General features: G+C 42.0%; 3 protein-coding genes across 5 annotated transcripts in view; 2 read left to right on the forward strand and 1 right to left on the reverse strand.

The window, feature by feature from the left end:
• zbtb7b (zinc finger and BTB domain containing 7B) overlaps positions 1–4,599 on the forward strand; it is a 19,085-nt gene extending 14,486 nt beyond the window's left edge. The window contains exons 3-4 of the mRNA XM_035672066.1: positions 286–1,349; positions 1,478–4,599. Coding sequence (XP_035527959.1) covers positions 292–1,349; positions 1,478–2,102 — 1,683 coding nt within the window. The 5' untranslated portion in view covers positions 286–291 and the 3' untranslated portion in view covers positions 2,103–4,599. The remainder of the gene's footprint in view (positions 1–285; positions 1,350–1,477) is intronic.
• A 1,256-nt stretch (positions 4,600–5,855) lies between these two features.
• Positions 5,856–10,236, forward strand: LOC118335757 (NADH dehydrogenase [ubiquinone] flavoprotein 1, mitochondrial-like). Its single transcript, XM_035672184.1, has 10 exons — positions 5,856–5,939; positions 6,981–7,063; positions 7,166–7,336; positions 7,445–7,628; positions 7,712–7,901; positions 8,039–8,251; positions 8,339–8,505; positions 8,598–8,679; positions 9,050–9,195; positions 9,303–10,236. Exons 1-10 carry the CDS (start codon positions 5,856–5,858, stop codon positions 9,396–9,398), a joined length of 1,416 nt encoding a protein of 471 aa, XP_035528077.1. The 3' UTR covers positions 9,399–10,236.
• khdc4 (KH domain containing 4, pre-mRNA splicing factor) lies at positions 9,824–18,126 on the reverse strand. Of its 3 annotated transcripts, none has more exons than XM_035672285.1 (14): positions 17,977–18,126; positions 17,376–17,559; positions 16,408–16,536; positions 16,225–16,304; positions 16,069–16,121; positions 15,792–15,967; positions 14,757–14,968; positions 14,544–14,604; positions 13,790–13,850; positions 13,352–13,638; positions 12,358–12,501; positions 11,782–11,891; positions 11,593–11,678; positions 9,824–10,648 (listed from the first exon to the last, which is right to left on the reverse strand). In XM_035672285.1, exons 1-14 carry the CDS (start codon positions 18,003–18,005, stop codon positions 10,416–10,418), a joined length of 1,845 nt encoding a protein of 614 aa, XP_035528178.1. In that variant the 5' UTR covers positions 18,006–18,126; the 3' UTR covers positions 9,824–10,415. The 3 variants fall into 3 exon arrangements, 2 of the variants coding, with proteins under 2 accessions (XP_035528178.1, XP_035528179.1); XR_004797077.1 differs by having other exon boundaries at positions 10,587–10,648; positions 11,782–11,863; XM_035672286.1 differs by lacking the exon at positions 9,824–10,648 and having other exon boundaries at positions 11,536–11,678; positions 11,782–11,863.
• Between the last annotated feature and the right edge of the window lie 4,072 nt (positions 18,127–22,198).

Here is a 22,198-nt window from a genome sequence, read left to right on the forward strand (position 1 = left end):
GGGGGGGGGGGGGGAGTGAAGGATAAGGGGGAGAGTTGTAGCTAAGCCTGGTTTAAATTGTCCATCTTGTGAAAGAAATTCCTTGTGTCAGTCACGCTACGAAAGCTTTACTTTTAGGTACTTTTTTAAGTGTATACATGGCTCTCTGAAAGAAGTGAAAACTATTCTTTCAATGTCCTGAACTGCTAAAATTCATTGGGAAAAAATGTATTTATGTGTGCAAATCTGTAATTTGCTCAGACTTCAGTACCTCCACTCACCTGCTCTTCGCCCTCTTTCACTCAGGTGGCAATGTCTCCAGGAGAGGACGGTCTGATTGGGATCCCCTTCCCGGAGCACAGCAATGAGCTATTGTCCCACTTGAATGACCAGAGGAGGGCAGGGCTCCTGTGTGACCTCACCCTGACCTCCCGTGGAGCACGCTACCCGACTCACCGCTCCGTCATGGCCGCCGTCAGTCTCTACTTCCGGCGGCTGTTCGGGGCGGAGGAGGGGGGTGGCGAAGGTGGAGGTGGTTTCAGCGTGTGCCAGCTGGACTGCGTGGCACCCGACGCCCTGGACGCCCTGCTGGAGTTTGCCTACACTGCCACCCTGACCATCCCCAGCTCTGGGATGAGAGATGTGCTGCGAGGAGCTCAGCTTCTGGGCATCCAGTGTGTGGCTGATGCATGCAGAGACATCCTGGGGGAGACGGCGGAGGCAGAGGCGGAGACCGCAGAGGAGCAGAGAGCCCAAAACACAGCTACTGAGAGGATTGCACAGGGAGAGAGCAGGATAATGAAAGGGTCCCGAAGAAAAAAAGACAAAAAGAAGGTGAATAAAGTTGGGCCACATCACATGAACTCCTCTGTTTTGAACCCGCCGCCTGCTTCTCCTATCTCGCATCCTTCACCTGCCTCCGACAGCTTCCGCTCCCTGCCGTCTACCCAGCCACCGAGCCCCGAACAGGAGGATCTTCACCACAAATCTGGGCAGAACGGAGATCCCAGGGCGATCAGAGAGCACGGGAGAGGGGCCACACTAAATGGAGGGCTCCTTCACTGGCCCCGTATAGCCCACCCACCTCCGGTCCCGCCCTTGAATGACAAGCTGTCAGAGGATGATGACATGGAGGGTTTCGGCGACGATGGTATGCTGATGGGAAGCACCTCTATGCCTACTTCTGTAGCTGAACGAGGAGCCGCGGTGTCAGCAGCGGGAGGTGGGAGGAAAAGGAAGTCTCAGACGCCCCAGCAGTGCCCTGTTTGTCAGAAGATCATCCATGGAGCGGGAAAACTGCCCCGACACATGAGGACACACACTGGAGAGAAGCCTTTCCAGTGCTCTGCCTGCGGAGTCCGTTTCACCCGGTACATGGACTTCTCACATCTAATGTGCACAAAACAAAATGGTTTGATGTATTTAGGCCTGACTATATCTTTTAATAATACTTTGCTGCTGTCGTTCTTCCCTTTCTGCCTCTTCTTTCTTTCATTAGGAATGATAAATTGAAGATTCACATGAGGAAGCACACAGGCGAGCGCCCCTACCCCTGCCCGCACTGCCCTGCCCGGTTTCTCCACTCATATGACCTCAAAAACCACCTGTCCCTCCACAGCGGGGCGAGGCCCTTCGAGTGCCCACTCTGCCACAAGGCCTTCGCCCGAGAGGACCACCTCCAGCGTCACCGCAAGGGACACAGCTGCCTGGAGCTGCGCACACGCCGGCCCAGACGTGGGCCTGAGCATGGGGAGGATGGGAGAGGGGATGGAAGCGGAAGGGAGCAGTCCAATCCACTGGAGGCTCTGTCTTTACAAGCCCACTCCTCGGCATTCCTCCCACACACGGTGCTGGATGGTGGGAGCGGGTCTGGACCACCGCTGATGTTTCCAGCTGATGTCGAGAGGGAGCGGTCTTTCGCCCTTCAAGCTTTGGCTCAGCTTGGGCCTCGCAGGCTGGCCGGCTACCCTGAGCTCTTCCTGCGAGGTCTGGAGCTGCGAGGGGGCAGAGAGGCCGAGGGAGAAGACCCGGGAGGAACCCACTCGCCGGCTTCGCAGCGTGACCGATGGGCAGACGATGTGGAAGAGGAAATTGGAGAAGAGGAAGCGGAGGAAGAGGAATAGTGAAAAGAGAGAGAGAGAGAGAGAGTGTGTGTGTGTGTATAAGTGTGTGTGTCTGTGTGGTAAAGCATCCACAGTTAAAAAAAATCTCACTCAGGTGGCTGGACTAATGACCTGCTGCTCCCATATAGAGAGCGCTTAAAAAAAGAAACAACTAAATGATAAAAACGAAAAAAATGGAAAACGGGTTTTCTGAGATATTTTAAATGTTTGTCTTCTGGCTCTTGGCATTTGATTTAATTTGTCATTTGAATTTTATTTCTCGTTTGCTGTTTATTTTTATGTATTTTTTCTGGTTTGAGATGTTTGATTTGATTTTTGTAGCTGGACATGAGTGTGTCGAGTGTGTGGTTACTGGGATGCTTTTCACTATGCAAACTAAAATCCAGAGCTGCGACATATATGGATATTTGAAGATGTATATTTTAGTTACAACATAAATATATTGATTCAGGTGCAATTCAGAAGTCATATCGCCTAGATCACAAGAATGAGTTTGTGTGGCCACTGTCCTCTGGTGGTTATCAGTGGAAATGCAGTCTAATTATTCCAACTTGTTCTGTACATTGTAAGCAATAATATTCTTTGTGTCTTTTCTTGTTTGTGGTAGAATCTTTGCTTTTGATTTGGTGCTTAAACCAAAGATTTTAGTTGAACTGTTCTCTTAAATCTTAAGTTAACAGGAGAGGAGAGAGGTGAATTGTAGCCAATGTTGGGTCTGAAGAAAAGATTCTTCCCAACTGTTTTGATAGCCATGAGAAAGAATCTGCTTCCATATTTGAGTGTTTCAGAGCCGTAAAGCTCTGAGTTAAATGCCTGACCAAAAGAGACAAAGTCTGGGTCGATGAGTTGATGTTGATTATGTTGAAGACGATTCTTCTTTTTCCCAAAGGCTGTGGATTTCAGTCTTCCAATGCACTCGTTTGGAATCATTGTTTGAAAAAAAAAAAAAAGATAGAAAAGGAGCAAGTTGAGGGGACGAATGGCTTGCCCCTTTTTTTCTGTACTTATTTATTTATTGTTATTTATTATGACTCTTCTGCTGAAACTCTTTTGTGAGACCAAATCCAGGGTTGGGCACAAATCAAGTCTTACAAGAAGCTGCATAGCGCTAAAGTTTTTGGCTCAACATCTCCGTATACCTAAACGCCTTTTTATGGGCTGCGTGTCTTCTTTTGGCGATTCTTCCTCGAATGCATTCTTTGCACATTTAACCCCGTCAGGTACTGCAATAAAACAGGCACATTCCATCCTCCGGGGTTGAGAGAAGGGAACAGAGCAAAGAAGAAGTCAGGAGGGGGTTTACAACCTTCGATGTAACTGGAACACAAAATGACTTTTGCTGTTTGACATTTTTCAGCAAGCTTCTCTGTTTTTAATTCAACATGTATAGTACTGTATCACATGTTATTGCATGGCAGTTCTTATAGATCGGCCACCGCTGTGTCTAAAGGGGCCATTATCTTTTGAGGTAATCTATCTTCGACCAAAAACCTTTTTAGCTTCATCATGCTTTCCAAGGACCAGTGCATTAAGGCCTTTGCAGGGTGTAATGCAATCATTAATGGCTTTAAGTGACAGTAGTCCTCTTTTTATTTCCAATTCTCTTGAAACTCACGTAGTCAGAACCTGGTGTAGCAGTCGCGCTGGTCTGGCCTTGTGTGCACTATCCACTCCTTGTTGTGTAGTAAACCTTTTTTTTTTATTTCCAGTTTATTTGCACTATGATATTTGAGAGCTTCAAGCCTTTTTGTCTGACCGTCAATATCTAGTCCATTAACTCACTTGGTACAATTTAAGATTGTGATTGAAATTAACTATATTTCTTTAAAACCCACATACGTTGAACATTCTTCCTCCTGCATAATGTACAGTAATAGTCAATATAATATATATTGGGATGAAGTTGCCTTAGATTTTTTTTTTTGTGCTGCAACTATTCTCAGGAAACCTTGAGCAATGCACTAAGTGATTATACAAAACATAAAATGGGAAGAAATCGTTTGGTGCTGTAGGGCGATTGACACCCTTCGTGTAAGTGTAAGACCAGTAGTTTCAAAAGAAGAAATTTTATAGATTTTGTATCGCATGATTTGACATTTGAAAACCAAATTAATTAAACCTATTATGAGATTTAAAAAAATAGGGAAATAATAGTGACGTAAGTAAACTACTGGCCTTACTGGAACCAGTCGTACTGGAATGGCAGTATGACAGTTGGTCCTTTTCATGAAGGGCGTTGGTGTTCCCAGTCAGAGCTTTGTGAATGAATGAGGGTTAACTGATGCCAGCTGTGAAGTGTGTGTGTTTCTATATGAGCTGTTTGTTTTCTTGGCTTTGGTGAAGGGACATGGGGTCCGGTCTGAGCAGAGGACCCCGCTATCAGGGATACATTTTTGTTTTTCAGTTTTTAGTGGAACCTTCTCAGAAATATGAATTAATTTTCCCATCATTTGTTTCAGTTAATGTAAAGAAAATAAATAAAGATCTCTAAGCTTGCTGTTTTCTGTGATTCTCTTGTTGATTTATATTACAAAAACAACTCTTTAAGGGCTTTAGCAGGTAGAGACCGATCGATCAATACTGGAACTTTTAGGCTGATTCCTATATCCATATTTGAGAGTTTAAAAAATCAAGTAACAATCAGTCAATATTCTCTTTTTTTTAAAAGACCTAAACCATAACATAAACATATAGAAAGTAACCCTACATTTGGTAATTCAAGAGCCAAGATATTTACAGTTGCATTCAACATACCTTTGTCATTTCTCTACTGACATCATGAGTTATTATGAGTCATTGGCCGATACTGTAGATAATCGAATCTATCAGTGATAAAGCAAAATCATGCAATAACAACAGCTCAGTGATTTATCAGTCAAACTCTATTAATAACTTTAAGACAATGTGACTCTTTTGAACCAGAGGATCTTTAAGAGATAAGATTACATTTATTTTTTAGATACCACCTTAAAATACCCCTTAGTGTTTTTGGACTGCTCACTTCCTGATAGTTTGAGGGGGATAGGAATTTTCCACTACCACTTCCTCAATCTTAAACCTATCATTCTCTATCCTACTATAAGATCATCATGGTCTTTGCTAATAATGGAAAAATGTGACTGAGTGGAAAGAAACAGGCTTTTTTCACACAAGACATTTTGACATGTCAGACACAGGAGGGAAAGCACAGGTGTGAATCAGGAAATGAACAATGGCGGAACTTGTTATTCTTATTTAGCTGCTTCAGTTTCAGGGTCCTGGTTCACTGTCACAGCTTACTGGGATACTTACAAAGTCTTAATGTTATCAGTAACACCGGTGCTTTTTCTGGGGGTGAAAAGGCCTGGTGTCTAGGTCAGGGCCTGAGTGTACATTGCATACATTTAATGGTTATTTTCACATTAGTAATCCACTTAAATCCCTCTAAATCATGCACAAACTCCCTTAATGAATGCGCCTCTAGTGACCTTGATACCGACCAATTAATTGTGTGCATGCACGTGCATAGGGTACCTGCCCGGTGCCGCACGGGCCGCCGGGAACGATCGGATGTGACGTGGTTCGTTAATCCTCTTTAGTCTAATTAAGCTGAACCAGAAGGCCCCGCACTTCGACAGCAGCAGAGGTTTCAGAAATCGATTTGATTGTGTGAGCAGTCAAACGGGAGATCCTGGAAAGGGGGCAGCTTTGTAGCACACACCGGTTTGTTGGAGGTGTTAGTCTGCGGGCTCCTGCAGGATGCTGCCTGGGCGGATGCTACCTGGGCGGATGCTGTGGGGAGCTGTGGTGCGTCAGGTCGCTCCGCGTCTGACCTACAGCACTGCAGCACAGCCACAGGTAGGCCTGCACTCACTACACTGCTATCCACAACGCACTACGTTAACCTACATGGATACTTTCATATACAGGTATGCGTGAGTTTCGACACGTAGTAGTAGAAAGCAGCAAGTGAGTTTTTAGTCAGTAATCAAAGAAGATTATTAAATGGAACTACATTTCCCAAGCAGAAAGAAAGGGGATGATGTTTTTTAATTAGATATTTTAATTTGATGAATTTGTCCTAAATATGTTCTATATGACAATTATATATGATATAAAAAGATAAGGCAGACATGTTTTTGTGATCACTGCAATTATGAAGATGAAAAGGCAATCAATATCAATCAATTATTACCACATTATCCAACTAAACCAAGTGTTTTCATTATGCTGTCCCACTAGACCAATTTAATTGAATGTTTTCAGGTCTGTTTGATTTCTGCAATGTGCCCAGATGATGTCACAAAGTTTTAACATATAATGGTTATTTTGAAACTATTGGAATTGTACCAGTTGTTTTTTTTTTTTTTAAACCATTCATTTTAAATCAATTAATACAGTTGAATTCCCTAAAATTTGGCAGAAATCTGTTTAACAAGTTAACCTATAAATAAAGGAGGCACATTTCCAAACTCATAACACAAAATTCCACATATTCACATGTAAAACAAAATGTATGTGAGACCTCCATATGTGTGTAAATGATTTTCCATGATGCATTATAGTTTTAGACAAAAATTACTTGCCAGCTATTTTGATTATTTTGATAATCAAATAATAGTTTTAGTAATTTTTTAAAGCCAAAATGCCAAATGTTTGCTGGTTGTAGCTTCTCAGATGTGAGGATGTGATGCTTTGCTTTGTCATAAATGATAGTAAACGGAATATCTTTGGGCTATGGACTGTACAAAAAAGACATTTGAAGACATAACTTTGGGCTTTGAAAGTTTTCACTATTGTCTGACATTAGTTGCAGGGATGGATCATTTTCATGCATCCATCTTTGCAGTAACATTATTGCACATGACCGCTTTCTTTTCTCTTCCTTTCTGTCACCAGGTGAAGCAAAGTAAGACCAAATTTGGGCCTCTGAGTGACCAAGACCGGATATTCACTAACTTATATGGACGTCATGACTGGAGGTAAAAACACACAAGATTTATTATTTTATATTATCTCATGACCTGAAACTCAGTATAAATACTCTCTCTCTCTCTTTCTCTCCCTCTTCCTCTTCCAACCAGACTCAAGGGATCTCTCAAACGAGGAGACTGGTACAAGACTAAGGAAATCATACTGAAGGGATCAGACTGGATCCTAAATGAGGTGAAAATCTCCGGGCTCCGAGGCAGAGGAGGAGCGGGCTTCCCCACCGGCATGAAGTGGAGCTTCATGAACAAACCCAGCGATGGCAGGTAGGTGGAAAATAAATAATATAGATCAGAGACACTTGAGACATTCATCTCTGTCCACACCAGTAATGACAGTGTATTCTGTGTTTATTTCCTTCCTGTTCTTCCCAGACCTAAGTACCTGGTGGTGAATGCTGATGAAGGGGAGCCTGGGACATGTAAGGACCGCGAGATAATGCGTCATGACCCCCATAAGCTAATAGAAGGCTGCCTGGTCGCTGGGAGAGCCATGGGCGCTCGTGCTGCGTACATTTACATCAGAGGAGAGTTTTACAACGAGTCATCAAATCTACAGGTATACAAAGGCGCAGGTAGATGTCTCGTCGGTCAATCCATACATGCTGTGTGTTTTATGCTATGTGCTGTCTCTTCAAACAGGTGGCTATTAATGAGGCATACAAGGCAGGGCTGATAGGGAAGAACGCCTGTGGCTCGGGCTATGACTTTGATGTGTTTGTGATGCGGGGAGCCGGAGCCTACATATGCGGGGAGGAGACGGCCCTCATCGAGTCTCTTGAGGGCAAACAAGGGAAACCCCGACTCAAGCCGCCATTCCCTGCAGACATAGGTGAGGTTAAAGCTCCTACATCCGGTTTCCTACTGGGGTTAATTATGGTTTAAGAAACTGCAACGAAAAAAAGGGTTATACTCTAATTACAGTCCTTAAGTGGATATTATTCACTGCTTTGCTCTCTCTACCTTAAGGGGTGTTTGGATGCCCGACAACAGTTTCCAATGTGGAGACAGTTGCTGTGGCGCCTGAGATCTGTCGTCGAGGCGGTGCTTGGTTCGCCAGCTTTGGGAGAGAGAGGAACTCTGGGACAAAGCTGTTCAACATCTCCGGTCATGTGAACACACCGTGCACGGTGGAGGAAGAGATGTCTATTCCGCTGAGGGAGCTAATAGAGAGACACGCAGGTGTGTGTTTACAGTCCCCACTCTGTGTTGATGTTATCTTTGAGATGTTGACATGACTTTCTCTCTCTTCTCGTGTGATTGGTGCAGGAGGAGTGAGGGGCGGCTGGGACAATCTATTAGGAGTGATCCCAGGGGGGTCCTCCACTCCCATCATCCCTCGCCATGTGTGCGATGACGTTTTAATGGATTTCGATGACCTGGTCCGAGCAGAGACTGCACTGGGAACTGCAGCTGTCATAGTTATGGATAAATCGGTAAGCTGGTCCCCTGAATAATATACATGACAAAATACTCTGCGCCTTCAGAGACAAGACAAGATAATCTGAGAATTGTATTTTTCCACCAGACTGATGTGATTCGAGCCATCGCCCGTTTGGTTGAGTTCTACAAACATGAGAGCTGTGGCCAGTGCACCCCCTGCAGAGAGGGTAAGGAACTGCAACTGTATTTAACAAAAAAAATCACCTCACCCTGATTCATATTAAAACCAACACTTTTTCTGTGGCCCCTTCTCTCTTTTAATAGTCTAGAATAGTTATGTGCACATCCACAAAAGGTGATGAAGGTGTTAAATACAAAAAGATCACCATCAATACAACTGAAATCTTAGCCTTTAGTACCTACAGATTACTACATATGTGCCATTGGTGAGAATATTAAGTAGTACTTTAAAACAAAATGCACTTAAATTATTAAAGGAATAATACTCAATTCCCTTCACGTGGGTATTTGCCATAAGTCCGAGTGTGCTCCAATTTCAGCATGAGTACTTTTTTCTCTCGTTGTCCTCTCACTCAGGAGTTGACTGGATGGATAAAATGATGTGGAGGTTTGTTCGAGGAGAAGCAGCAGTTTCAGAGATTGACATGATCTGGGAGCTAAGCAAGCAGATTGAGGGACACACCATCTGTGCCCTGGGAGACGGAGCTGCTTGGCCTGTGCAGGTGACATCTTTGGAAGCTATTAAACACTCACTGATGTTACAAGTTCAAACAAGTACTAAATTATATTTTAACATGTATTTTCTTTGTTTTATATCTTTCTTCTACAGGGACTGATTCGCCACTTCCGGCCAATCATGGAGAGCCGCATCGCTCAGTACAACAAGAAAAACCCTCCGAGAGAGCCAGAGATTGAGATGGTCTGAACTCTGCAGTGTCCATATCAGCATTCAGTCCTTCCTAACAGCATTAGTAGCTCATCATGCTATACTGCTTTGTGTACATTATTTTTAACATAGTTTTTAAATGTGATATTTGTTCATATTAAGAATGCACAGTCCAGGTTGTATTGCTTTAATGAAATTGGTTCAAAGTTATCATTACAAAACCGTCACAGGCAACATGTTTTTCATGGGTTTTCACGCGTGGATGAGTGGTCTATTTTTAAAATATAAATGCTGAAGCTGAAGTCGGCCACTTAATCCACGATTTACTTTGGCAGGCAGAACTGTTGACAGCTAATTGGCAGATGTGACCAACTTGATTAGCGATGATCACTTCTGCCAAGTGTGGCAGAACACACTTTAATAAGGAAAACACGTTACAAGGAATCACAAGCTCAAACACAGCAATAAATTAAGTTTATTTATTTCATAAAAGCATGAAATAAATTCAATAGTTTTACTACATATTAGTCCAATATGATCTGTACAAAAAGACCAGAATAGAAAAGGATGGTGTCACTGACTTTGACAGGGAAAAGGGAACGTTAAGGGAGTGACAAAGTAGGAAAATCTGTACTTAAGAGATGGGGATAAAATGAGAAGTAGTCATTGATGTACAACATCATTGCCTCGTGATACTGTTTTTACAAAGACACTATATTCAAACACTTCACCTGGCATGTGTTTTTAATCCATTCCAAATAAAACTGTAGGCAGAATATCGCTCATCTGACCATCTATACATCCACAAAATAGTTTGGAATATCAGTCCTGCAAATGTTCATTTTCAAACTATAATGTGTGCACCAAAAAAAAAAAAGTTTTCCAAAACATTAGTATGTCCATTTGGACTCAAGTACTAAAATAATACTGCAACCAACATGTAGCTGTTAAGAGTCATCCATGTGATGAACAGGTGATGAGTGATGGAAAAAGACAGGCTCAGTTTGGGTGAACATCCTGTAAGACTCGGCACAAAGTACTGAGGGACTTCCTGTTTTACGGTGCCATCCAGAAAGGCATAGACTGCGTCTGTGGCTGTGTTTTAGCACGAGGGGGTGGTGGAGGAGGGCAGCGATAGCCCTGTGTCCAGCCTGAGGAGGTGGAGGTAGGGGGAACTGCCCCAGGGTTACCTGGCCCTGAGGCTTTGGAGGTTGAGTGGTCTTCCTCTTCATCAGAGGAGTCACCGGTGTATGCTACCAAACCAGTTTTCAGTCTCTTCACTGTGGGCTCTGAAAGAGGAAGAGGGGAAGCACGAAGAAGAAAGAAGAGGTGGAACATTTGGGCGAGGGAGGGAGAGAAATATGGGGAGAGAAAAAAAACAAACAAACACCAAAAACAACAACAACAGCAGCAACATGTTTCAAATAAGACAAGTGCAAGTTAATTATTCCAAACACATTTTGGGAGAAACAAATAGTTAATAGATTTAAATCATAGTTTGTCAGCAGAGGAGGGGGGCAGCCATTGGAAAGCAGCCATTGGTTGGTGGGGAGCGACAGTGTTAGGGCCGTCCAATTGAGAGGAAAGACGGCGTCACAGGATGAGTCGTGCCCCACCCCCAATCAGAATCCGGCATCACCCCAGAGATACATGGAAGAGAAGAAAAACACAGAGAAAAAGAGAAAAACACAAAAACAGGAGAGATTCTCATTAGTGAGGAAAGCAAAAAAAAAAAAAGACAGATACACCAGACTGATGATGTCATCAGAACGGGACGGTAAGGTGGACTCGACTTATCAGACATCTTTACAAAAAGATTGAACAATGCACAAAAGATGTCGAGTCATAGCTCCGTCTCACTATCGGGAGATTTCTAGTCACAGCAGCAGAATCCTGTAAGAATCATAAGAAGCATAAGGGCCAGTCTGAGTTTATCTAATCTGCCACAAAAACAGCGCTTCATTATTCAAATCCAAAGAAATAAAAGCTTTTTGGGCCAACTATTTGTCTTGATACATCTGTTTGGGGTTTTATGTAACAATCTCAAGTAAAACCACTGAAATTTGGACGCAGCCTACAGGCCGGGAGAGGATTTACATTCTTCTTTGCAGCTCTATGTTACGGCTGTGAATAGATCGAGGCTGAGCTTATAAAAGGGGGCACAGTCCACAGTCAGGAACTGTGGATTTGGATTTGGGCAGGGATTTGTCAGTCCACGGGATAATGCCCTTACCCACGGGGCCTTGCGGTGCCCTTCTCTCCTCCATCCTGGGTCTCACTCCATTCACAGGCAACGGAGGTGGAGGCATTAGCTGCCTACTGCAGAACGCAAAGAGAAATGATGTGAGTCAACTATTCCTGCTGAGCCTGGCACATTCTTTCATTAATGAAATGTAAACGAATATAACAAAACTCTGTGTACCTGTCCCTCTCACTCGGTGGGCCAGAGGAACTTGGCGGTGGGGGTCCTGTTGTCTCCGGGCTGCCCACTGGGAAGCCTGCACCTAAATTAGTCATATGAATGGGTCCATGCTATGAGCAGAAAAACACACGAGCGCAATTAGCAGACATCCTCTACTAAACCCTGCCCTGACACTTAAATATGACTATACCAACAACAAAGTGAGACATCTGTCACTGTGAATGCCTTACCACAAGTCTGATTACACAGACATTTCTCCCAGCCACTATGGAAGATACTTAAAGTTCATCAGTATTAATAATGCCTTTTTCTGAAACTCGGGTAAACTGCAAGTGAACAACAGGAAACAGCCATGCAAGCTCAACCAATGCGCGTGAAGCATTTGACGAAAGGAGGAAATGGTCGTAGATAATTCACAGACGTGTGAACGCACAGACAAACACACACTCACACATACACACAGAGCGTCAAGGTACAAACAAAAGGCAAAAAACTAATAAGGTGGAGAAAAGAAAAGGACAAACTCAAATAAACAAGAGGATGATGAGGGGCTCTAAACGTGGAAGAGTTTATTACCTGGTATCCGAGTAGGCCGCTGTTCCTCTCGTCTGGGACCTCCTCTGTAAAGCGTCTTTTCTGCGGTGGGTTGGTGGGGGCAGCAGGAGGTGGAGCTTTCGGTGGCGCTGCAGCTGATGGAGGAAAAGGTACAGGAGGAAGAGTCTGCAGAGATGGGAAACAATATAGTAAGTACTATTGCTTTGCATGCTATACATAGGTGCTTTAGACTAGAACAAATATGACCTCGTTCATAAGGTTTTTTGTCAGTATTGGCTGCAGTAAACAAGTGGATGCAGTCCAACTTTCTTCAATTGTGAGAGAACAGAAATGTTATTAGTTGGTCTACAAACAGCTAGTTCTCGCCAAACTTGTTGGCTCGGTCCCACAGGTTAGCTCGGAAGTCACAAGCCTGGGCATTATGCTACACTGAGATTTAAATCCCACATAAAGAAGGTGAACAAAGCAGTTTGATTTGGTTTATTTCCTATCCCAACAAGATGCTGAAAAACTTCACGCATTTATTTACAAGTAGGTTTGATTACTGTAATGCTCTTTTTACTGTTCTCCCAAAACAACCTATAAACTAGAAACTACCTCAATTCAGAACTCTGCTGCCAGGCTTTTAACAAGAACAAAAAAAAAGAGCAAAATAGTTTTAGCTAGCCAGCATTGGCCTCCCAGTGTCTTTTAGAATTGGGATTTAAAAGGTCCTTTCCTATTTTACAAGACTCTTAATGGTTTGGACCGCCCCACATTACTAATTCTTGATTTCTAATCCTTCATGACATCTTAGATCCTCTACTCGTTCTTGCTATTTGCTGCCTATGTTGTTAGTTAATCATTTGATAGATGGCTTATATCGAACTGTATTGGCTAAGGTTTTCATTTGTTTTCTTGTTTCTTCACTTTATTTTAAGGAACTTTGAGCAAAACCCCTGCATGAAAAGGTTCTATATAAATAAAGTTGTTTTATTATTATTATAAAATGCAAGATTTGACGGTTTGGTCCTACCTGTGGCATGGTGCCTGGAGCAGAGGCAGAAGCAGGTGCAGGGGCAGGGGCAAGAGCTGGAGCTGGAACCGGAACGGGAGCAGGGGCGTGGGCAGGGGGGAGTGGGTACTGTGGAGGCACACCTGCAGGTGCTGTGGGAGGTATAGGAGGGGGGACAGCGTACGGTGGAAGGACAGGTTGTGGCTGGGGTGGTGGTACAGGCATGGGGTAGCCTGGCTGGAATCCAGCAGGGGGGTAGTAAGGAGGCTGTGGAGGCATCCCATTCACTACTGGGGGCTGTGCAAAGCCTGGATGAGTAAGGGGAGGGAAACAGATCAAGTCAGACTCTTTCAACGACCTCTACAATCATATACAGTACATTTGACAGCTGTTAGCTGAGAAAGTTGCTAAATAAAGTGATAGATCTAAACCACAGAGAGGCTACCAGCTATATTTTACCTTGCTGTGTTGGCATCATTGTGCTCATTTGATTGAGAAAGCGAGAATACTCTGCATGCACCTAGAGTAAGAGAAACATCGTATGTAAGGTTGTTGTTGTTAGTTGTTCAGGGAACACAAATATGAAAATGTACTATTACTGTGTAACACTTAGTACAATTCATTTCCAATACAAATGATTTCATGATATTCATTTACACCTCCTGGTAGAAAGACTCTTCTTCTATATCTTTGTACTTTGTGCAAAACGCTGCATCTGAAGAAAATACCACTCAAAACTTGTGAACTAAAATTGTGGTATAGAAGATGCAAAACAATCTACAGTTTCATAACTGTAGATAAGTTTTATCTCAATGGCACATCTGTAGAAGCTCAAATAATTAACCTTCATACCAAAGGAAGTGCATCTTCGATTGTTTTTTACAGACACAGCTGTGTTTGTCAGACTGGTAACAACTGGTTGCTAATAATCCACATCCAGAACAATACCTATAACAATAACTATGTGAGCCTCCACGCCCACGTCCTCCATTAATGGTTATATTGCAATCGTAGTATGTGTCAAAATAATAACGATAAGATTTTTGTTACTGTATCATCTAGCCATAGCCAATAAATAGCCCAAATAAAGCTTTAGTAGTGGACATTGATACATTTGGAATTGTTTAAGCTTGTAATGGACTGTCAGTGGAAAAGCACAGACCTGGATGAAGTATTGCAGTTTATCATTTCACAGCAACAGGAAATTACTCACCGTCTGAAGCAAGTTTTCACACAAGGTTTTTGCTGCTGCGAGCCCCTCTGGTTTAGGATGACTGGAGAGAGAACAGACTGCATTTAGGTTTACTGAGCCCACAATGCTGCAAAAAAACACCCCTGTGGCTAGTTCATATTAATGCACAAGCAGTAATCATCTCTGACAGCCAACGGTTCTTATTCTTTTTTTATTTCATGAGACAACACCCACCTGATGTAGATGTACATGGGTTCAAAGGCCTCTCGTCCAGAGGCAGGCTCTAAACAGCCTGATCCTTTTCCTCTAAGGAAGACTTTGGCCCCAGTCTCAGCCTGGATGTGCTGCAGGTACGAACAACCAGGGCCCTCGACCCTCTCTTTGACTACAAACCCTGGGATAGCGTGCTCAAGGCCCACAAAGACTTTATCTTGGACATAATGCATCTGAGAGGAAGGAAAGACAACATAAGGGCATTAATATATCTATATACATTACTGTAGGTATTAAGAGCCAGCCAAATAACAATTAATTGTCTATTTCAACAAATCACATCTGTTTTACATTAGCTGCAATACTAATTCAAACCTGAAACTGATTGATGAATGTGTGTCTCCTATCTTCCAGGCAAACACTGTTTTAAAATGATTGTAATGAGGTATAGAAATTAAGTTACAGAGAGTTGATACATGGTAATCCATCACAGTGGTTATCAAATCTCTTTTGAGTTCAATTTATAGTAGCTTTACTTGGTGACACTATGGACGGTTTTTTGAGGTCTTTGAGGTTGTTGTGTTCAAAAGCTCCAACATCAGAGTCTTCACTTTCAGCTCACAAACCGAAACAGATTTTAGATTTATACTTTAAAAGGGCATCCAAGGTTGCTAAGTATTCATCATTGAAGTCTGACACTGCTTGTGGAAACAATTCTGAACTGCATGTCGATCTTAAATTGCTGTCAGAGCTTTTAACTGCACCTGCACTTACCCCTTTCTCAAAACAGCAAACGTTTTAGACTGTCTTTAAGCAACATTAAACTGGTTTCAAACAAACAGGTACTTGCAGGTAAAGAACACACACATTAATCAAACTAAAAACTATGGTATTAATTGGAAACTGCCAGCAGTAATGTAAACTACATGCAATTTGTCACAAATAATATTATCGAGTTTGACGTTTGTCTGCTCTGTGAGCAACTTTGGCATAAAAATTAGTCTAAAACATTTTAGGACGTATACTTAGCTTTTCATAAAGAAGTAACTGTCTTACCCCAGACTGAAAGTGTGGTTTGTGGTGGGTCATGGGGGGCAGTGAGGGAGGAGGTGGGTTGTGCTGCTGGTAAATTGTGACTGAAGCCCCACTGGGCGAAAAGGATGAAGATGATGAGGCAGTTGCAGCCTTCACCACACCGTTGGTGATGATCTCCTTGATTCTATTAACTGCCCCTGGAGAACGAGCAAAAGAAACCATCAGTCTAATTACATGATATACGAAGACATACATTCAGGTCTGACTGCAGATACTAAAAGTCTGAAAATGTACTGACTGTCGACGAGCTCTCTAGTCTGTCCTTGGACGTGCAGATACAGCGGTCGATCCCTGCGTGGAAAGAGCAAAAAGTTGTGTTAACATAAGATAATTAAACAGCCGATGAACTAGTTTTTATGATCAGTTTCAGAAAATGAGAGGTGAGAGAAGTTACCCTGGTAGAGCTTTTCCCTTCTCCTCTCCCGTCATGTAACGGCCTCTGGTGGAAACAGCAGCACCGCTCACCTTACTGATCTGCAGACAAACCGAGTAAGGAAGAGTGAACGGCAATAAATACTCCAGAAAGCTAGTAGTTAACTTAATGCTGTGACATATGATTGTCCACATTGTCACTGACCTCGTCTTGTGTTTGTCCGCGTGTCAGGAGGTTCCGACAGGTGATTGGGACGTCATTGATCTCGACCTCAGCTACGACCAGGTCATCTTTGGCCTTTGTTGGCGCCGGAGGCTTCCCGACATTTACAGCCTGAGAGAGGAGGGGAGTCAAGAGATCAAGTACGTGTCACTCCAAATGAATTTGGGTCACTGTTACTACATTTGAGAAAGAGACAATACTAATATTTAGTGTTTAACATTGTGATATTTAAGGAAATCTTGTCCAAGCAGCAGGTTTGTGCTGAACAAAATGTGATGAGTGTAAAAATAAAGAGAAGATACTTATCGACACAAAGAATCTGGAACAAATAACTTTGTGTACCGCGAATAATGAGTTTGTCAGCATTATCATTGACTCACTGAGTGAAAATATTTTCTTAATAAGAAATCATATGTCAAATTTCTTCCAGATTGTTATAAAAATGCTTACTACAAACTGAAGAAGGAAGTTTCAGTATGACACGCCATTATCATGCAGTCTGGTGTGGTGAACATCAACTACGCAATTGAGCACATCATTTTCTAAAACCGCACGGACGTTGTGATATTTATCAGTATGAAAAACCGGTGCTGTGGTTTTCAAAATGACAATTTTATAGTTAAAATCTACAGCAGGGGTAAGAAATCTGGATATAATCTGATAGTTTCCGTATTGTCATCACATTGACGTAAGAATCCTGCTAATCCAGTATTGTCATAAAAAAAGCCCCAGGAATAGTACAAGAGACGTTAAACAGACAGCTACCATGGTATTAAATGTATATGGTTGTGACTCCATATGGTTTATATCATATAAAGCTGTATACCAACACTATTTACACACTGCCCAACCCTTCTGACATCCTATGACAGCCCTGAATCAGAGCTATGGTTTCTAATCCATATATAACCATACACACATATACAACAATACATTCTGCTTATTATTACCTTATCAGGTGGCCCCGGGACACCAATCTGCGAGGGTTTGAGCTTGCCCTTGGCTACCAACATGGCATTAATCTTAGCGGCCACAGCAGCTGCAGCATCCAGAGCCCCGGTGGGTGCAGCTTCAGCCTCCCCCATCCCAGCAGCACCGGAGCCGGGCCCGGGCTGGTCCCACTTACTGCGGCGGCTGCGAGGACAGAACATGACAGGGAGATGAAATAATGGCTGTGACAAATACATGTGATTTGTGTTGCTACAACCTCAGCTGCCCTCACAACACCTGACGGCTGACGAGCTACAGTATTGTTGATGTTTTGGAAATTGACCAAGAAGTGAAACTCTGCTTTACATGGTGTTATTTCTCTTTTCCCTCCAATGTTTTAAGCCTATTGTGATTATTTACGTACGGGGACACTGTAAACCCGCACGTATTGTTTTAAAATACCTCATATAAGATGAAACTAAAGGATATCAAGCAGCACTCCGCCATCATTACATAAACCAGCTAACGTTAGCGAGCTAGCCGGCTAATTGAGAGCATCTGGACGGCGAAGTCAAAAACCACAAACAAACATTAAAAACAGCCCGTTTTTAACACACTCACCCGCCGTTTTGGGTTCCACAAAATGACATAAATATCCCGTGAAACGACAATTTCCCCCTCAGTGCAAAAATAAAGGCGAAAGAAGAAAACCCCTCCGTGTCTCCAGCACAGATAAAGTCTGTAGACTGTTAGCCACTGAGCCACGTTAGCTCATCGTTTCCGTCTCCGGTTAATGTCGTTTAATGTTGTTGTTTGTTTGAATACCACAAGATGGCGCCAGATACCAGCACATATTGTTTGTTTTTTTTTATTTAAAAAAAGGTTCAGGTGTTTTACTGTTGCCTCACCTGTCTGTGTGCCACCCTCGACTGAGTTTGTCCGGAGGAGACATCAAAGCAATGAGCTGCAGCCTGAAGACCAGCACATTGTTCAGACAAGGTAAGTCAGTAACTCCACTGACTACTTCTTAAAAAATGTCTGTCTAAAGCCTCCCAGATAACTCAGGATGTTTTTGTTTGTACGCTGATTTTTGCTGCGTTTCTGACTGAAATGTCCTTATTTTTTGAATGCATCATATCCTGGTATTTTAAGGTTTTTTAAAGTAATCCTTCTGAATAAAATTGAAAATAATAAAAATATTTGCTTTTGTACTTACAATAGCCAACTACATTTGCATATCGTACACATACACAATAATAATAAAAAACATCCTTAAAAAGTAGCTTGCAATGTCTTTTAACAACTCCCCTTCATAGAGTAATAAATAGACATTTGTTAAGATTGAAATAAAGATATAGGCTATTTGTGGGTCATTAATTACAACACAATGAATTAAAACATAAACTAAATAACTATTTTATGGGCCAAAATGACTAATTCTTATAGGGGCAATATATTAAACAATTCTGGAAACAGCATTTTAATGTGACTTGCTGGCTTTAATTGTCTGACTGAATTATATTTGATTAAAAGCCCTCTTAAGCTTCCATACTGCACTTTGTTTGCAGGCTGTACAGAATTTCTCTGTGTTGACAGTCATACTCGGGCTAATGGTCCTTAAGGCTTTGTTGCCATTGGAGGATGAGACCAGCATCCAGCATCCTGTGCAGACACAGACCACAGCATCATGCTTGCTGGCTCCCGGGCTGTTCCGATGTACTGGGTTACTCAGAGTCACTCCGACAGGTACAGGTGTTCTGTTACTGACCACCCTGGAGCTCAGAGACATGGCCAGGAAGGTGCAGGTTACTGTGGAAGGCGAGAACGTCGCGTGGGGGTGACATGGATCAATAGATTGAACAACCAGCAGCCCTAGTTGAATTTCTTTTGTCCCGTATTGCTGGGTGTTGAAAACAGTCTGCAAAACTCTGCTCTTCAGTTTGATTAGGATCAAGGTCTGTCATGTGTACGTAAGAGGAAATGGGTTGTTTTAAAAGGACCACTATTAGATTTCAATCACAACACTGGCTTTGTCCACACTCCTTTATTAGGACTGATGTTATTTTTACTTCGCTTTCTAATTAAAGGGTGGAAATAATGGATTATTTTCACTCCTTGTTCAGCAGTTAAAATGTTTTTTGTGCAATAATACTTAGAAATAGAAATATTGAAATTAGAAATATTATAGTGAACAAACTTAATTTTGTAATTTAACATATTGCACCTTTATACTGAAAAGAAACTCATAGTGTCCCTTAAACTCAGATGAACAGTGTGCAGGAGTCTTTATTTTTGGTTTTTAAGACTTATATTCCTTTCAAATGATCTAGTTTCTCCATTCTAGAGTCATAAAAATCATATTCAACTATGTTTTTCTTTCTAAGAAAGCTTCTCTGTACCTTTTACACATAGGCCCTAACCCTACATATTTATATTAAATTTAATGAAAAGTAGATTTTATGATCTCTAATAAAGTATTGTTAAAGTTACAGTACAGCAGTTGAGTAGGACTTACTATTTCCATTATTGTTCAAATTATGAATTCTGACTCTTGGTAAGCTTTGACAGATAGAAACATACATTTAAACTGCTCATAATCAGTGGACGTAAACAGCTCAATATTATTAGTGGAATTAAATCATATTTATTTTATATTAACTTTACTGGGTGAACTGAGCTTTTTCTGCAGTGTTGAGCAGGACGGGAGGTGTCCTCCCCTCAGGGGACACTGTTACTGGGATGGGTCAGTTACTGAGCCACCCGAGCTGGAAGTTCAGTCAGTGCAAAGACAGAAAAGGGGAACAACATGTTGTGTAGCCGGCAACACGTGCAGCCATTTTATTGCTGCTACTAGCCACTGCTAATAAAATCTTCAAGTACACGGTATGATGTTTGTACATACATGATTCATAGTTTTTTTTAGATCAAATAAGTTGATGGTAGAGAAAACTCTGAAAGGAAAACTGTGAGAGTTCAGACACAGTCAACATTTATGTCACTGGAGAGAGAAATTATATCGGTTAGATGTGAAGTTGTAATATTCACCAGGCTGTCAATATTTTGTAGTTTTCTGGTACTGTATCTCAGCTTCTTCATGTTTTTCAATACAAGTAAATCTATCTGTCCCCTTTTTACTTTAGTTACTTGGCATTTTTATTATGTATTTAGACACTGTGCCAGCACTTGCAAAAATTGATTAATTTTGTAATTTTTGCTCATGAAAAACTACTGTTTTTTAAAGGATCCTTTATTCTATATTGTCAGTGTGGAGCTGTAAGGAACAGGAAGGGAGAAATGTAATGCAGCAAACTGGAGAACAGGAAAAAGTAATGATTTGGTTTCAAATATGAAGTCTTTGTTCTTATTTTTCACCTGCAGGTGGCTCTCTAATTCTAACTGTGACCTAAACATTAGTTCACTCTCAGATAAGGAAGTGACAGTAAAGCAGTAGCAGTAATACTACTGCTTTTTTTTAACCTATTGGACCAAACCAGTTTAGACCTAAGGACATACATTTAATACCTAGAACTTTTAATTGTAACATTTCTGAAGAGCTTTACCTTTGTTTGAAACCTTTGCAAGTCTGTTACGGCACATTAAAAATAGTCTATTAGTAATAATTTACATAATAGAGTTGTGACTAATGCTTATTTTTGTTAATTAATTAGCAGAAGTTCTTGATTATTCAATTAATAGTTTGGTTTGAAAAATGCCCATTAACATGTGTTTAAATGTCTTCTTGTTGTCTGACAGTTCAGAACCTAAAAATACTCAGTTTCTAGTCACAGAAGACCAAAAAAGATGCACATTTTCACATCTGAAGAGCTGGAACTAGGTAATGTTTGACATTTTTGATTGAAAATTGAATGCTTGAAACAATTAACAGATTGTTACTGCAATAGTTACAGATTCATTTTCTGTTGATCGACTAATCGATGAATCAACTCTAATACATAATAGGCTACACAGGCTTTTGTTCTAATATTGAACAGTGTCATGGAAATACATAATGTCCTTCCTCAGCAACAAACAAACCATGGAGTTCAGATGAGTAAAATGTCAGAAGGTCAGAGGTCAGGGAAGCTTTGACGCCTGAGTTGACAGGGATGACTGTTTACGGGCAGTGTGCCTCGAGGAGGAGGAGGCAGGGGGGAAACAGAGAAATGGTGAAGCACAGCAAGAGGGAGAAGGAGCGAGAGGGGCAGACGTGCCATATTTACAGTCTTTCCTAGTAAGAGCCCAAGTGCGAACCGTAATGTGTATGTCAGTTGATGTAACCTCCGGCCTCCAAGGCACGCAAGCCTGGGTCTCGCCTGATCCTGGCGGCTGACACGGAGGTGTGAAGTCAGGGGACGTGATGGGGAGGAGGGCGCCTCATGGTGGGGTTACCATGGGTTGAACAAAGAAACTCTGTGAGCTCCTAGGTTTCGGTGTTTGCTGTCAAACCAGCAATTACAAACAGTTTTTGAAATACTGCGTTGACTACATGTGCGGGTATCGTAAAACTTGACTTAGTGTGTTTGACATAAGCTGCCGTGATGTTACAGATGTTGAAGTTAATTCGGAGACATTTGAGTAGGACTTGAGAGTTTTTGTTATTCACAATGCAAAAACGTGCGGTGAAACTTATAAACATTACCGTCATATAAGGTGAGACCATGCAGAGGAATGAGAGCGTAGGCAAGGCGGACAGTATAGAGGGGACAAAAAGTGATTGAGAGAGGGAAAACAGATGGGAAGATTGAATTTTAGAGGAGGGCAGGCGGAGGAGGAGTGCAAGGGAATCTTTTTTGTGTATGTCTGGAGAGAATGGGAGCCTCTTATACACCTCACAGCGTGAACT

Source organism: Morone saxatilis, unplaced genomic scaffold, assembly GCF_004916995.1.
Source record: "Morone saxatilis isolate NCDOM2014 unplaced genomic scaffold, NCSU_SB_2.0 Contig24, whole genome shotgun sequence".
In the NCBI taxonomy this organism is placed as follows: Eukaryota; Metazoa; Chordata; class Actinopteri; family Moronidae; genus Morone; species Morone saxatilis.